A 17,866-nucleotide genomic window follows, 5' to 3' on the forward strand; every position below is an offset into this window, starting at 1 on the left:
TAATAGGGACCGACTTTCCCCATTTTCTAAAAATGTGGTCCCCCGCTCAGAATAGCGCCCAGAGGTCAATAGCGGACCATAATGAAGTATTAGAAGAAACAAATCCTTTCCCTTTTTCAGAAATGGAGGTTGACGAGGGCCCAAATAAGAAGGGGGAAAAGGAGGAGTGCTGTAAAATTCCCTTCCCCATCACTACTTTGGTAGGGAATACCCCAAATCAAGATGTTGAGCAGACACTTACCACCCCAGAACCGGATAAGACCCTCGCTGACATAGAGGTCAGTCCTGGGAGTTTTAAGAAGGCCCAGTGGGAGGACCCCACATTAGCGGTAGCAAGGGGAAATATACGGGACCAGAATAGTACTCCTGGCCAACCAGATAGGTCACTTGCTTACCCCTACTTCGAGGTAGAGAACGACCTAGTATATCGGGTTGATAAAAGGAAATCAGTTACAACTAAACAATTGTTGGTACCACGGACATTCCGTAACGTAGTATTACACCTCGCACATAGTCATCCATTGGGGGGACACCTAGGGGTGGAAAAGACAAAAGAAAAGGTTCTCCGAAGCTTCTATTGGCCTGGGGTTCTGGCAGAAATTACGAATTATTGTTCCTCATGCCCAGAATGTCAGATCACCGCCCCGTTCAAGGCGTACCGCAGCCCATTGGTACCCCTTCCCATAATAGAGGTACCATTTGACCGGATTGCTATGGATCTAGTAGGACCCCTAATAAAGTCTGCTAGGGGACATCAGCATATATTGGTAATATTAGATTATGCCACCCGATATCCGGAGGCAGTTCCCCTACGTAGCACCTCAGCTAAAAACATAGCAAAAGAGTTAGTAGTTCTGTTTTCCCGGGTCGGGATTCCTAAAAAGATTCTATCTGACCAGGGAACACCATTTATGTCCCAAGTAACGAAAGAGCTATGTAAACTCCTAAAAATCAAGCATCTCAGAACCTCAGTCTATCATCCACAAACAGATGGTTTAGTGGAAAGGTTCAATAAAACCTTAAAGAGCATGTTACGGCGGGCGGTTGATAAAGATGGGAAAAACTGGGATTGTTTGTTACCGTACCTGTTATTTGCCATTAGGGAAGTTCCCCAATCATCCACTGGCTTCTCCCCGTTTGAACTATTGTATGGCCGACACCCAAGGGGCTTACTGGATATAGCCAAAGAGACTTGGGAACACGAGGTTACCCCTTACAGAAGTGTAATAGAGCATGTTGCCCAGATGCAGGACCGCATTGCTGCAGTCCTACCCATAGTGAGGGAACACATGGAGAAAGCTCAAGAAGCACAGAGGAATACATATAATAAGGGTGCTAGGGTCAGAATTTTTTCTCCAGGTGATAGGGTACTAGTTCTGGTTCCCACCGTGGAGAGTAAATTCCTTGCTAAATGGCATGGGCCATATGAGGTCTTGGAAAGAGTGGGAGAAGTAAATTATAAGGTAAGACAGCCAGGTAGGAGGAAACCTGAGCAAATTTACCATATAAACCTACTCAAGCCCTGGAAAGATAGAGAAGTCTTGTTAACCCTAGTACCCCCAGGTCCGTCAGAGAATCAAGAAACTGACCCAGAGGTTAGCATAGCTGAAACCCTGTCTGTTCATCAGAAACGAGAGGTTCAGAATTTAGTGAAAAGAAACAAAGAAATCTTCTCTATACGGCCAGGTAGAACTAGCGTAATTGAACATGACCTAGTCTCTGAACCGGGGGTCCGAGTTAACCTTAAACCGTACCGAATCCCAGAGGCCAAAAGAAAGGCTATAAGTTTAGAGGTTAAAAAAATGCTAAAACTAGGTGTAATTGAGGAATCCCAAAGTGGGTGGAACAGCCCTATAGTCTTAGTCCCAAAGCCAGATGGTACAACAAGGTTTTGTAATGACTACCGGAAACTAAACGCGGTGTCAAAATTTGATACTTATCCTATGCCCAGGGTAGATGAACTTGTAGAGAGACTGGGCAAAGCCCGATATCTCACAACCCTAGACCTAACAAAAGGGTACTGGCAGGTTCCCCTCACAGAAAGGGCAAAAGAAAAGACAGCCTTCTCAACCCCAGACGGCCTCTTTCAGTATAAGGTGTTGCCTTTTGGCTTACATGGAGCTCCCGCCACATTCCAAAGAATGATGGATAAAATTTTAAAACCACATGCTCGGTATGCTGCCGCCTACCTGGATGATGTGGTAATCCATAGTGAAGATTGGCAATCCCACCTTCCAAAGGTCCAAGCTGTGCTTGACGCAGTCCGGTCTGCTGGACTAACTGCTAACCCCGCTAAATGCACTATTGGTCTGGAGGAGGCCAAGTATCTGGGATATTCTATTGGCAGAGGTTTACTCAAACCCCAAACACTCAAAGTGGAGGCGATACAAAATTGGCCAAGGCCAGTTACAAAAAAACAAGTAAGGACCTTTTTGGGGTTAATTGGGTACTATAGAAGGTTTATTCCCAATTTTGCAACTAAGGCAACCCCACTAACTGACCTCACAAAAGCAAGAGGACCGCTAATGGTAAAGTGGTCCCCCGAAACCGAACAGGCCTTTAGAAGCCTGAAAGAAGCTCTCTGTGCCCAACCAGTGTTGGTCACACCTGACTTCTCCAAAGAGTTCGTAGTCCAAACCGACGCATCTGAGGTAGGGCTGGGGGCGGTACTCTCCCAGGAGTCTCAAGGTGAGGAGCACCCCATCCTTTATTTAAGTAGGAAACTAAATCCCCAGGAGAAAAATTACTCCATAGTAGAGAAAGAGTGTCTCGCAATAAAGTGGGCTGTAGAGACGCTCAAATACTACCTGTTGGGGAGAAAATTCCGGTTGGTCACAGATCATGCACCCCTTACCTGGATGTGTCAAAACAGGGAAAAGAATGCTAGTGACCAGGTGGTTCCTAAGCCTACAACCCTTTAAATTTTCTGTGGAACACAGGTCAGGGCACAAACATGGCAATGCTGACGGGTTGTCAAGGATGCACTCCCTAATATCCATGGTCGCTCATCCCTCGAGGTCTGAGCTGGGGGGGAGGATATGTGACAGAAACCAGGGGATGGTAATAAATTCCGTATATAGGGCTCCCAGGATACTAGACAGTTTCTATCCTGTTTGGCCTGGGAGTGCAGCCTTATAATACATACACTCCATCCCACAGTTTGGCAAGCGCTGGAACTGAGGGATGAGAGATCCAGACCAGAGTTTGTCTGCTGCCTGATTTCTGTCACCTGTCATGCTAATTAGGAATCAGGTATGAAAGACTGATTTCCTGTTTGCTCTGGGGTCCCCACAAGAGCCAGGAGGCTGGAAGGCTGCTGAACTACAGAGGGGAGAAGCCTCTTCCCCAAACAGGTTCAATCTTTCTGTTCATTTGTGTAAGACTGCAAAAGTACCGTGTTTTGATGTTGGAAGTGGAAAAGCCACTTCCAACCCTGAGTCAGGGATATCTAAGTTAAGTTATCGCTCAGGTGAGCAGCTTTTGTTTTGATCTGTTTTCTGTTGTATGCACTGTGGCAGTCTCAGTGCCTGGGACTGAATAAACCAGGCATAGCCTGTTTAAAGGAACAGTACATGACGCCTCATCATTTAACCTACCCTAAAAGACCGTGTTCTAAACAGTCCCGGACAAACGACGGAGCCCCGGAGTAAGCCGTTTGTCACAATATATATATATATATATATACACAAACACAAATAGTAGCGCTAGTGAGTGAAAAGGTTAGGTGTGCAAAATGTTGTGAGTAGACTGAATATAATTATAAAAAATATATATACTAGGTAAAAAATATAAAATAAATAAAGTATTAATATACTAAATGTGAGTGATGTATACTAAACTAGTAATAAATATAAACAGTGATTGCTATGTGGATGATGAATAAATAACAACATAGGAATAGTGTATACGGAAGAGGCAAGCTTCTATGTGGTCAAGCCTGACCACAATGATAATAACAAACAAAACAAAAAGACGCGCCATTTCCGTATATAATAGTGTAATAATAGGAATTTATTAAATGAAGCAGTCAAATAGACCAATGCGAAATTGGTGCGATTAAAAAGCAATCAATAGACAAGTATTGGCAATGTGCAGCAGTGTGTGAGTGACCTGCAGAGGGTCTAATACAGCGCGGTGACCAAAAGATCATTGGATTCTTGAGAAAGTCACTTGTTAGTGACGAAACGCGTTGGAACGTGACACGTAGACACGCAGTGACGCAGCCACGTGGTGACGTGGTTACAGTCAGTGAGGAGCTCCTGGAAGGGATCACCGCTCTGCAATTGGAGACAGAGGCGCCTGTTCTAAATCTTTATTCGGTGCCACAGCGAGGTTTGACCATCAGGAAGTGTTTACTTCTACATGAGGTTTCGGGACACAGTTCATCTCTGTGTGCCACAGGAGGGAGTTGATATCATCTTTACCTGGATTTGTTACTGCCCAATTTGGAATAAGACCATTTGGTCTGAGAAGAGTACACCAGAGTTCTATCGTGAAGGAACACTCTTCTACTGGTGACTATTTCAATCCTTTGGGCTGTTAGCAGTTATATCTACTGCTTACCATTATTACCAACATCACTGGTTCCTCCATATCATCATTTGGTCACCTCGCTGTATTAGACCCTCTGCAGGTCACTTACACACTGCTGCATATTGCCAATACTTGTCTATTGATTGCTTTTTAATCACACCAATTTCGCATTGCTCTATTTGACTGCTTCATTTATTTAATAAATTCCTATTACACTATTATATACGGAACTGGCGCTTTTCTTTGTTTTGTATATATATATATATATATATATATATATATATATATATGATACGAACCAATCCAAAGACCAGTAAAGAGACAGCACACCGCACGGGGTTAATCCAAAAATCTATATTCACAACATGAAATACACGTAAGCCAACGTTTCGGTCCCACAGAGAGACCTTCCTCAGGGTATACATACACAGTGTTCGATAAACCTATACATTTGCACGCCCCAGGCGAGAGGATTTAACATCGTGGCGAGCTCCTATTGGCCCAAGCAGCACATATGTGGTACTAGGTGGCGAGTAGATTGTTTTTGTTCGGCGAGTAGATTTTTTGGTGATTTGTTGACCACTATATATATATATATATATATATATATATATATATATATATACATACATACAGTATATATCATAAACCCTTGTCTATCCACTGCTGGATTAAGGCCTCCCCAATAATCTTCCAGGTACTGTGATTGCAAGACTTTCATTTCTGATTTAATCCTCCCATTTTACTTTTGGTTATCACTGTGGTCTTTTAATCACTCTTGAAATCCAGTCGAGTACCATGTTTGCCCAATAATGGTAGCTTCTTGTTATGATATGTCCAGCCCACTGCCATTTTATTTTTTTCACCCTTGTGATGATTGCAGAACACAAAGTGTTATCCAAAAGGTGCTTAGATCAAATTCTTTCTTAACAAAAGAATAATATCTCGTGATAGTTATCAAGAGAATATAAATACAAATTTGGATAGTGAGTGAAAATACAAATTGGAAAGTGAAAATAGTCTATAGATTGTTTTTTCTCAATCTCACATGAATAGTTGTCTGGATGATTGAGGAGCGCAGTTGTATGCAAAATAAGAGAAACATACAAAATATAGTGCAATATGTTTAAACAATATTGTGATCAGTGAATCTTGAAATCCTGTTAAGTGTGTACTCACAAATTCCTCATTCTTTACAAGCGTGGCCAAAATATTGGCAATATGGTATCTTTGTGTAGCCTGTCTCTGGGGTGTCTTTGGTGCGTGGGATCTGGTCACCTTCCTTGACAAAGTAAAAAGCCCAACATAGTGTGTACTTGTATAAAAAAGTTTTTATCTATGAATTAAGATAAAATGCACTCACATGGTGTCAGAGATACAATCGTATTCAAAGAAATAGAAGGAGCACGACCGGTAAGGGTATATCGGCGTTCTCTCTGTCTTTCTCTGCTGCGCTCGTATTGCTCGCTCCCGTCCCACACTCCCAGATGTAATCTCCCGGCTGGATCTCGGCAGGTGTGTAGGTAACGCATCGTTATGTGTCCTACACCAATGGATAACGTGCCACTCTACACGTTTCACCGGAAGTACCAGTTTCCTCAGGAGTGGTGCTCATGCATCTCAGCTATTGTTAAATACTCTGTCTCCTATTCTCATAGGCTGTAATGGGCTGAGAACTTCTGTGTTTAATAAACATTCATTGCTATCTAGCCAATGATATTCTGTCGTTATGTGACTGGAGGCTCTGTAAGTGAAAAGTTCACAACTGCAAATGTATACAAATACAAATACAATCAATTTAACCCTCTATGCAACACATGCATTAGACGTCCAAAAATACTTTTAATAACATCTAAAAAAAACATCTAAAAAACTAATAAAACAAAAAACAGAAACGGACGAATAAGATAGGCTGCCTAAATAGATAGATAGACTGAAAATGGAGAGGAAAACAAGTATCAAAATTTATGTTATAGAAAAGCTTTCAGGTCAAATTCCACATTTAAACTATTTTGTGTCATACAACCTAATTGGTATATCCAAAAGGTTTCTCTCTTAATCAGGTCCAGATTTCTGCTGCCACATCGCTAGTCTGGCATTACTATTTCAATACCCTTATAGTGTAAACAACAAAAGACAGCGGTGCCCAATGCTACATCAAATTGACAAAACTTATATGGTAATAAGTACAGAGTACAAATATTTCAATAATAATAATAATTACTTGGTTATTTAGTTAAACCTTTTGGCCAAAGCGTTATAACTCTGCATACCAAACGTCAAGGCATAAACAATAATGCAGGTCCTATACTACACTGTGAACCCTTCCTTTTACCTCTGTATGAGGGAAAAGAACCATAATAGGTCCTGTTCTTGCAGCAAAGTGAAAAGACCTTCCAAGTTAAAAAGGCGAGGAGTGAGCTCTGGGGGGAGGTGCCACCTACCTCCATTACAACTGTTACCAGTAAGAAATTAATTAACACACATTCCCAGCAAGCTCAAACTCATATACCCACCACATCATGAATATATATTTATGTCAAAAAAGAGTGCTACTGGGCGTGGCAAATGTATACAACAAAAGACAGGGTGCACCAATGCTACATCAAATTGACAAAAATTACAGTACAGGGTAATGTCACGGTAGCTTGTGCAGGGTTATAATATAACACCAAATCTCTGGGTTGAATTGAATACGACTAAGATATGATAAATAAAGTTTATTCCTTGAAAAAGGTGAACACACAGAATATACAAATAACACACAGAATATGAACACATACGTGGGAAGGGACAATTAAGTAATCTGGATCTGGATAAGCAATTCATCAGGCAATCATGTATCATTCAGATATTGTAACGAAGACACTGGGCATAGGGCTTACACTTGTTTATATGGGATTTAAGCCCTATCCCTTAACATTGGGTGTCACGTATTGGTTAACAATTACCTGCACCCAATGACCCTTTGCCAGCTAACGTGGGAAGCACTTTGGTACCTGCCCCCAGGTAACTGGCACATGCGCATAATTCCTTACTTTGGGTCTCATTTTCCTAACCCCACACTAAAGAATTGGCACCTCTGAGTCTGCCAGAAGAGGAAAAGGTCTGCAAGTGTGATCTATAACACCTACAGAACCACTCAAGTCCTGCTCTTCCCCGACCGTAGCATATACAATCAGGGTGGGGGAGCCTTTGATCAGGGGCCCTGGTGTAGAAATATGGGCACCCCCTAGGACATTAACATACTGCTGGACCAGTATCTTTCGCGGGCTTTTTACTAGGCACCAAATACAGTATATTTTAACAATCATATATACACTGGCGACACACTTTATTCGAGCTCGGCTAGTCCCACGAATTCGGGTATACCCGGGTGTATTGAGGTTTGTGACTGTTTTCTGCCCGAGTGCATTGAGGTATTTTCCAGGCAGGGTTTGAAGCATTTTATTCCCGCTGGCTGCAATACTGCACAGTATATATATATATACTGCATTACAATTCATGAATTTATGCCATCTGGTAGACACGCGAAGCATTGCAGCCTATTAAATCCTAATCATTATCATTTAACAGATCAGCCGCCCGTCAGCCAGGCATGAACCCAGGCTGGGAAGGCAAACGCAACGGGGCTTGTCAGAGGTGAGGAGCGGCGCATTCCAGGTATCTGCCAGGTACATACTGGGTATTTGCTCGAATAAAGTGTGTCGGTGCAGTATATTAAAATAATCTGTACGGCTAGGCCGAGCAGGCTACAAATTGCCAGATCCACATGCCGGAGAGGATTCTACACGGTGGCCAATCTTCAGCTCGCTGGGACCCACCGAACCGGAGTTACAATAAATGACTTTAAATGCACATTTACAGAAGTTGCATTTCTCTGCCATTGAAGCCAATGGCAGAAACCCAAATTAAACAATTAACCATACTCTGTTCTGTTGCTCAGAGAGGTCGGGAATTGCCATGCAGTCATGCCGGAACGATGACTACATGGTGGCCAAATCCCAGCCCTCGGGTCCTTACAGAACCGGAGTTATGGGTTCCAGGTTTTTACAGTTTTTAACTTAGCAGTTTTTACCTCGCGGCTTTTACATCCATTGGAATCAATAGGGCCGGCGCCACCATAGGAAATGCATGGACCGGCGCCGCCATAGGATTCAATGGGACCTCTGCTACTATAGGAGTTAATGGGCAACCCACACTTTTTACAGTTAACCCTACTCCGTTCGGTTGAGCGGAGAGGGCTGGAAATTGCCATGCAGTCATGCCGGAGCAGTGACTACATGCTGGCCAAATTCCAGCCTTCTGGTCCCTACAGAACCGGAGATCTGGGCTTACACTTTCACACTTTCTTACTTAGTGTTTTAAAGCCACGTGGCTTTTTTCCTCCATTGCGGTCAATGGTGGGAGCCTCATGGCCGGCGCGACTCTTTCTCGTCGCCATTGACTGTCGGACCCTTTTGGGGTTGAGTGAAGGGGTTCCAATGGGCTAAGGGCAAAAATAATTTTATTGCTGGTCGCCCTAGAACAAAAGCTTCACACGTTAATTGGTGGTGAACATGACGGCAGCCTAGTTCACACGCCAATTGAGAGATTAAGCTCTTTCAAAGACATTGTATCCGCTTTCGAGGTTTGCAGTTTGGCTGGCTGCCAGCTCGTCTCCGGAGGTCGTACTCGAGGAATCCCCATTGAAACACATTACTCCATTCACTTTCAATGGGAAGCTCCGCTCCTCCTCTCGGGCGCCACCTGCAGGTCTTCTCAGGTATCGGGCCCAAAACGGTGGAATCTCCATAGGATTGCATGGGGCTCCAATGGCGACCTATGTACAGGCTGCAAAGGGAGACTGAAAAGGCGGGAAAGGGAACAAAGGGCCATAAACATGTAAATTCAATTAACCCTTTCCCTCCCGACCTGAACCCAGTGTATGTGGTTGGTGCATTCACTGGAAAGGGACACACTGACAAATGGAGCCATATACACATTCAGCAAACAGAACACATTTTGCCCTGAGTAAGGGGAATAAAAATTCATGTAATCACTCTGACTGTGTTAACATGATAACCAAACGGACATACATTTTGGTTCTGAAGCAGGGGAACATATGTATTATAGGTACATTTTTGATTAACCCCTCACTTCCCAGACGGTTACAGGGGGTGCCTAATGGGGGTGACCCCTTTATTACTTGCTTGGCACCCCGTTACTGTCACAGGTAATAAGTACAAAGTACAAATACGTCAATAATAATAATAATAATTACTTGGTTATAGTGTAAGCCTTTGGGGTCCACATTGTGTACTTGGGCAAAGTGTTTCTATACACTATGGTTCAGTAGTTGCCTCCTAATATTCCCTACATGTTCTAAAATACGAACATGTATGGGGTGAATAGTCTTCCCTACGTATTAGAGCCCACACGGGCACTCCAGGATGTATACTACAAATTTTGACCTACAGCTAATATGTTGATTAATCTTGAAAGCTCTATCTGTCTTGTTTGACCTGAAACAATCTCCTACAGGACAACTGAAACTAAAAGCAGTACAATTTTTGCAGATAAAAAAAACCTTTTGGGAGTTCTAACCAAATAGTGCTTGTCTTTTTATTTATTAGAGCACTCGGTGCCAACTTGTTTTTAATGTTAGGTGCTCTCCTAAAAAGGACTTGCGGCTTGTCTGGGATGTGATCTGTTAAAATAGGGTAATTGTTTAATATATGCCAATGCTGATTTTAAATCTTTTGAATTTTCTTTGCATCCTTATTATATTGTGTTATGAAGGGAGTATCAAACTTTATGGGGGGAATATCTTTTTTTAGTAAAACTTAACATTTGTTTTCTTTCTAAAGAGATGGTTTTATTCAATGCATTTTCCAAATTAGAGCTGTTATAATTTCTCTCTAAGAACTTTTTATTGACAATGTTTGCTTGTTCTAAAAAGATTTTATCGTCGGTGCAATTTTTCTTGAGTCTCCTGTATTGGGCCAAAGGGATATTTTGAATCTAAGTTTCATGATGGAAACTGGACAATAAGATAAAATTATTGCTATCTACACCAGGGGTGCGCAATCTTTTTTCCCTGCGCCCCCCTGCCGGCTGTCCCCTCACTCCCGCTCCCCCCTCCCAACCCCAACTTACCCGCGCTCCGGCGTAATGACGTCACGTTGCCATAGCAACGTGACGTCACATGACCTCGCAGCGTCATTTTGACGCCGCGTTGCCATGGCGACACAGGGAGAAAGCCGCCGGAGCTACGGTAAGTTAGGTTTACAGAGGCCCTGCAGCTCCCCCGGCACTTAATTTAAGTGCCTTCGGGAAGCGCGCGGACCCTCTGTAAACCCCGCGCCCCCCGTCGGCAGTGTCGCGCCCCCCCTGGGGGTCGCGCCCCACAGTTTGCGCACCGCTGATCTACACCTTTGAAATATGTTTTCATCTTAATCTTTTCATTTTCGATGTATACCGTTAAATCCAAAAAATTATATTTCTGATTCACTGATAGTGGACGTAAAATTAAGATTTACTGTATTGGTGTATAAATATATATATATATATATACAGTGCTCGACAAACCCGGTCGCCCACTCGCCAGGTGCGAACGGAAATTGGCCGGTGGCCAGCTATTTTTTCCCCCTGCTCTGTCCACTGCTCTGAGCAAAAAAAAATTTTTTTTTAATTAAATAAATAAATAAAATATTCTCCTGGCTGATTGGCCAATTGGGCGTGACGCGAAATGGAGCCATTCCTTCTCTGCAGGGTAAGTAATGGCTGCTGCTTCTCACACGGTGTCCCTGTCTCACTCCCTTGGCTGCCCGCGCTTCACTCCCTTGACTGTTACCCCTGGTCTCCGCTTCCCCTCCGGTCCCCGCTGCCCCCTCGGTTCCTGTGTTACTGCTCGCGCTGGCCGCGAGATGACAGCTCGGGAATTCCCCCTGGTCTCGCCCCTCGGTTCCTGTTACTGCTCGCGCGGGTCGCGAGATAACAGCTCGGGAATTCCCCCTGGTCTCGCCCCTCGGTTCCTGTTACTGCTCGCGCTGGCCGCGAGATAACAGCTCGGGAGTTTCCCCTGGTCTCTGCCTCCCCTCCGGTCCCCGCTGCCCCTCCGGTCCCCGCTGCCCCTCGTTCCTGTTACTGCTCGCGCGGGCCGTGAGATGACAGCTCGGGAGTTCCCCCTGGTCTCCGCTGCCCCTCCGGTCCCCGCTGCCCCTCGGTTCCTGTTGCTGCTCGCACGGGCCGCGAGATGACAGCTCGGGAGTTTCCCCTGGTCTCTGCCTCCCCTCCGGTCTCCGCTTCCCCTCCGGTCCCCGCTGCCCCTCGTTCCTGTTACTGCTCGCGCGGGCCGTGAGATGACAGCTCGGGAGTTCCCCCTGGTCTCCGCTGCCCCTCCGGTCCCCGCTGCCCCTCGGTTCCTGTTGCTGCTCGCACGGGCCGCGAGATGACAGCTCGGGAGTTTCCCCTGGTCTCTGCCTCCCCTCCGGTCTCCGCTTCCCCTCCGGTCCCCGCTGCCCCTCGGTTCCTGTTACTGCTCGCGCGGGCCGTGAGATGACAGCTCGGGAGTTCCCCCTGGTCTCCGCTTCCCCTCTGGTCCCCGCTGCCCCTCGATTCCTGTTACTGCTCGCGCGGGGTGGGATATAGCAGCGGGGGTGTTCCCCTGGTCCCCGTGTCTGTCTCCACTTCCCCCCCTCTCCACTTCCCCCCCCCACAGAGTGTGTGTGTGTGTGTATGCGTGTATGAGTGTGTGTGTGTGTGTGTGTGTGTGTGTGTGTGTGTGTGTGTGTGTGTGTGTGTAGGAGAGAGAGTGTGTGTGTGTGTGTGTGTATGGGATATAGTGTGTGTGTGTGTGTGTGTGTGTGTGTGTGTGTGTGTGTGTGTGTGTGTGTGTGTGTGTGTGTGTGTGTGTATATATGGGAGAGAGTGTGTGTGTGTGTGTGTGTGTGTGTGTATATATATATGGGAGAGTGTGTGTGTGTATATATATGGGAGAGTGTGTGTGTGTGTGTGTGTGTGTGTGTGTGTGTGTGTGTGTGTGTGTGTGTGTGTGTGTGTGTGTGTGTGTGTGTGTGTGTGTGTGTGTGTGTGTGTGTGTGTGTGTGTGTGTGTGTGTGTAGAACACCAGAGGTACCCCCCCAATCAGTCACCCCCCAACTAGTCAGTCAAAGTCATCCAGTCAGTCACCTCCTCCCCACCCAGTAACCCCCCCATCAGTCAGTAGTCCCCCCCAGTCAGTCAGTTACCCCCCCCCAGTCAGTTACCCCCCCATCAGTCAGTTACCCCCCGTCAGTCAGTTACCCCCCAGTCAGTCAGTCAGTTACCCCCCCCCCCCCAGTCAGTTACTCCTCCCCCCAGTCAGTCAGTTAATTATTCAAGTAATTTTATTTATGTATTTTTTAAAAGTGGGGGCGGGACTAGGGGTGGGATTGGGGGCGGGACTAGGGGTGGGATTGGGGGCGGGACTAGGGGTGGGATTGGGGGTGGGACTAGGGGTGGGGTTGGGGGCGGGACTAGGTGGCGAGTAGATTTTTTGGTTCGGCGAGTAGATTTTTGGGTGATTTGTCAAGCACTGTATATATATATATATATATATATATATAAAAAAAATAAAAAAAAAAATATATATATATATGCAAATATAGCTGTATGCTCATCTGCATGTCTTAGGCAGGTCTGCAACCCGCCTTTCCCCATTATCACCCAGCATACAGCACTTCCACTGCAGCAAGGGATTCTGGGAAATGACATGCAAATGAGCACACAGTGTCACTTTTTGCCTCAATAACCATTTTTAACATGGTTCCCTATAGGCTTAAGCTTGCTGCATGGTCACAGCTTTGAGCACAGCCAGGGTTTAGGTGCATACCCAGAAAACCACCCACAGACAGCTGTTTCGACCTTGATGGGTCTCATCAGTGTGGGGTTGATTTTACTGGGAATGCAAGAGAGGCTATGGGATAGGCTAAACCATAATACTGAGTTAAGTAATGGTGAGTAAAAAAAGTGACAAAAACCCTCCACAGGAAAGCAAATATAGTTGTATGCTCATCTGCATGTCTTAGGCAGGTCTGCAACCCCGCCTTTCCCCATTATCACCCAGCATACAGCACTTCCACTGCAGCAAGGGATTCTGGGAAATGACATGCAAATGAGCACACAGTTTTTATATATATATATATATATATATATATATATATATATATATATATATATTATATATAAAATGTATCCAAATCCTCTCTGTGCCTTTCCAAATAAAGATTATATCGTCTATATATATTTTCCAGGTCACCAGATTCGCGCCGAGTCCCGCCCACGACCAAATATGGTAATCCTCCCATGTGCTCATGAAAAGATTAGCGTAGCTCAGCGCAAATCTGGTCCCATTGCTGTACCGCACCAGAACAAATTATTTTTCAATATAAACTCTATACATTCTATTAGGAACCTTATTTGTATCTCAGGCAAATCCCCGTGTTGTTCCAAAATTCTTCTTACTGCTCTATAACCGTCATCATGGTTGATAGAAGTGTAAAGGGCAGTTACATCTGTGGTGACTAAAAAATAACTTTTTTTCCATTCAATTTTATCCAGAAGTAGTAGGACATCACTAGTTTCTTTGATATAAGATTTCTGTTTTTTAACACAACCCTGTAGAAAGCTATCAATAAATTCCGACAGGTTGGAGGTCATAGACCCTATGCTAGATATAATGGGCTTTCCTGGGGGATGAGGTGTGGGGGGGTTATATTTATCTTTATGAATCTTGGGTAAGAAAAAGAAGACAGGGAACCTTAGATCCTCAACATTGAGGAAGTGCTATTCGCTCTTTCCCAAGATTCCCTGCCCTCCATAAGCAGAGTCTAGCTCTTTTTTAAAAATCTTAGTTGAATCTGAATTTAACTTCCTATAAGTGTTTGTATTCCCCAAAATTCTAGAGGCCTCTTTCATATAATATGTTTTATCCATAACGACAATTCCTCCGCCTTTATCCACCTCTTTAATAACCAGGCTTGAGTCTTTTGAAATTCCGTCTAAAACTTCCTTCTCATTTTTAGATAAATTAATTTGGGGTCTATTGTTTTTAGATGTAAGTGCTTCTAGATCTTTGTCTATTAATTGAAAAAATACTTCCAAATGGTTCCCTTTTAAATGTTTAGGATAGAATTTTGATTGTGGCTTAAATTTCGAATGTTTGACATTTATTCCTCCATTCTCTAAATTCTAAAAAATTCTAATGGTTCAACTACTGGATGCTCCCAATTACGTAACTCAATGTCTTTATTTAGAAAAAATCTTTTGATAGTCAAAGATCTTAAAAACGTATGTGCCTCGGGTGTCTCTATGTCTGTTAGTGGTTGGAATCGGTTTCTGGTCTCCCATACATTGGAAGACCCGGTGCAAAAGATGGGTGCAAAAGTAGTACTGGGTTGTGGTGATCTTTCTTCTCTACTTTTTTTCTTTTTCCCTTCTTTCTTTTTTTACCTTTTTTTTTTATCCTTTTTTCACTTTCTTTTCCCAACGTGATTTAGGGTAACTCGTGGCCCCACCACTTCTATGACTGGGGACCTGAAGCCCACATGTTTTTTGGGATAGGCATCTGCATATGGACCCCTATATGATGTATCCTCGTACCATTCACGATGTGTATGGGTATCTTCTTTGTCTGTTTTTTTCAGAATAATTGATTTATAACTTTTGTTTAAATTGTATCTGGAGTCAGTGTTAGATCTGTTTTTGTTTCTATTTTTGTACCAGCTTCTCTCGATCTCTTTAAAATAGTCATCTTGGTCTCTTCTAAAACGTTTTTGTTTTAACCATGGTAATCTCTTTTTCAAGTGAATCTAGATTTTTTTGTAAGTTCGCATCTCGTTCATTAAAATCAGCAATCTTGTCTAATGGACTTCTTCTACAGAGGCGGCACATTTTATTTGAGTGCGGCTAGCTCCGCAAGCCTGGGGATGCCCCGGCATGCTAGCCGCACTCCCTCGGCGTGCCGTGCGTCATCGACGCGCGGTCACGCGTCATCGGGTGCCTGCGCCCCCTGCACGCGCGTCCAGGGCTCCCCGAGGGAGCCCTGGTGTCCCGCGATGTGGGGGACGGCGGCAGGGGGTTCCGGGGGACCCGGCGGACCCGGCAGCGGGAGGGAGAAAGCCCCGATCGGAGGGTGCTCCTCCGTGTCTTCGGCGCGCGCCCGGCACCCTCTGGCGCGCACCAGGTTACTGCTGCGGCCGAGAACGAGCAAATGCTCAAATAAACTCGGCCGCAGCAGTATTTCTTGATCTAATATGTTCAACTTTTTCTTATGCTGTCCAATATTTAACTTTATAAGATCAAGAGAGCATTTCTCTAAAATTAGAATCCAATTTGAAATAAAATCTACATCATCCAAATTAAATGAAGGATTCTTTTGAATTCGCAGACCTCTTGGTACCCTTTTACAAGCTACGTATTTTTCCAAGAATACCATTAGCTACACAGCAATTAATGTTTATTAAGCACAGAAGTTCTCAGCCCATTACAGCCTATGAGAATAGGAGACAGGGTATTTAACAATAGCTGAGACGCATGAGCACCACCCCTGAAGAAACCGGTACTTCCGGTGAAACGCGGAGAGTGGCACCTGATACGTTGGTGTAGGATGCAGAACGCCGCGTTAACTACACAGCTGCCAAGATCCAGCCGGGAGATTATATCCGGGAGTGCGAAATGTGAGCGAGCAACACATGCGCAGCAGAGGAAGGCAGAGAGACCGCCGATATACCCTGATCGGTCGTGCTCCTTCTATTTCTTTGAATACGATTGTATCTCTGACACCATGTGAGTGCATTTTATCTTAATTCATAGATAAAAACTTTTTTAAACAAATACACACTATGTTGGGCTTTTTACTTTGTCAAGGAAGGTGACCAGATGCCACGGACCAAAGACTCCCAAGAGACAGGCTACACAAAGATACCATATTGCCAATATTTTGGTCACGCTTGTAAAGAATGAGGAATTTGTGAGTACACACTTCACAGGATTTCAAGATTCACTGATCACAATATTGTTTAAACATATTGCACTATATTTTGAACAGTATGTCTCTTATTTTGCATACACCTGCGCTCCCCAATCATCCGGACAACAACCTTGTGATAATGCCACAGACTTTTGTTTGGTTTCAAACCCATTTATTATTTTTCCTGCCTGTTCGGGTAAGACTTCTTTGAGTTGTCTGAAGTTTCTGGATAATCTTCACATTTAGGGTCCAAGTTTCACATCCATATGTGAGCACAGACTGAATACACTGGTCCAAAACTTTCCTCTTGAGACAACATGGAAGGTCCCCTTGAACTATTGTCATATTTCTTCAAAATGCACTCCATCCCATTTTCATTCTCCTATTGATTTAATTAAAAGGCTCTCATCCATTGTTACTTGTAGGCAAGGTAAACATAGTTGTTGACTTCTTTTAGTTCTATTCTCTTAATTTTGATCTTTGCAGAGTTTCCACATTTGTTGAACATCATTTGCAGAGATTCGTATGGAGGCACACTTTCCTACTTGCTTCTGTCAGTTCTTCAATTTGTTGTTGGAGGTCTACTGGACTTGTGGCAAAAATAGCAATGTCATCTGCAAATCATAGGTGACACAAGTATTCTCTGTAGATTTGTATCCATTTTTCTTTGCAATACAATGTCTTGAACATTTCTTCAAGTGTTGATGTGAAAAGGTTTGTTGACATGTCTCCCTACCGCACTCATGAATGTAAAAGGCAATATTCCCGTTTTTAATAACAATGCTTCATAAGTGTACTTTTGACAGAAAGTTAATACTTTATGCACAACATAAAGGCTGTATTTACCAAGTACTGCTATTTCATAAAACACCTTCCACCACTGAAAGACAGCTTACGGACCAATGTTTTGTAAGGTGTCTTTCAGTGTCTCAGAAGATATCTTGTGAAATACTGTAGCACTGACTAGTAAATATGGACCAAGCTATAGCTTTTCAGCGTTTAATAAGTATGCTCCATAACTATGGATGCAATTTTATATTTACCTGGTAACTTTGTCATTCATCAAACATTGCTGCAAGGTATCTGCCAACCTCTGGTGAACCAATGAATACCTCAGGAAAGCTCGTCCTTTTCCCAGAGATGTCTTCAACTAAACAAGTAAACAAAACACAAGTACTGTATGTGATAGGTGATAATAAGGGGAACAGTTTTTAAATAATAAAGTAATATGCTCAGCATGAAATACTAGCCAAAATCAACAAAGAACCAAATACTGTACAGTATATGTTTTAATTTGTATAATATAGTGTAAATACTAGCAGCTAATAATGTAAGGAGTAG

At 43.8% G+C, this 17,866-nt stretch overlaps 1 protein-coding gene across 1 annotated transcript in view; it reads right to left on the reverse strand.

Moving 5' to 3' along the window:
• FYCO1 (FYVE and coiled-coil domain autophagy adaptor 1) overlaps positions 1–17,866 on the reverse strand; it is a 778,329-nt gene that overhangs the window by 631,450 nt on the left and 129,013 nt on the right. The window contains exon 4 of the mRNA XM_075588587.1: positions 17,569–17,675. Coding sequence (XP_075444702.1) covers positions 17,569–17,675 — 107 coding nt within the window. The remainder of the gene's footprint in view (positions 1–17,568; positions 17,676–17,866) is intronic.

Source organism: Ascaphus truei, chromosome 2, assembly GCF_040206685.1.
Source record: "Ascaphus truei isolate aAscTru1 chromosome 2, aAscTru1.hap1, whole genome shotgun sequence".
Lineage (NCBI taxonomy): Eukaryota > Metazoa > Chordata > Amphibia > Anura > Ascaphidae > Ascaphus > Ascaphus truei.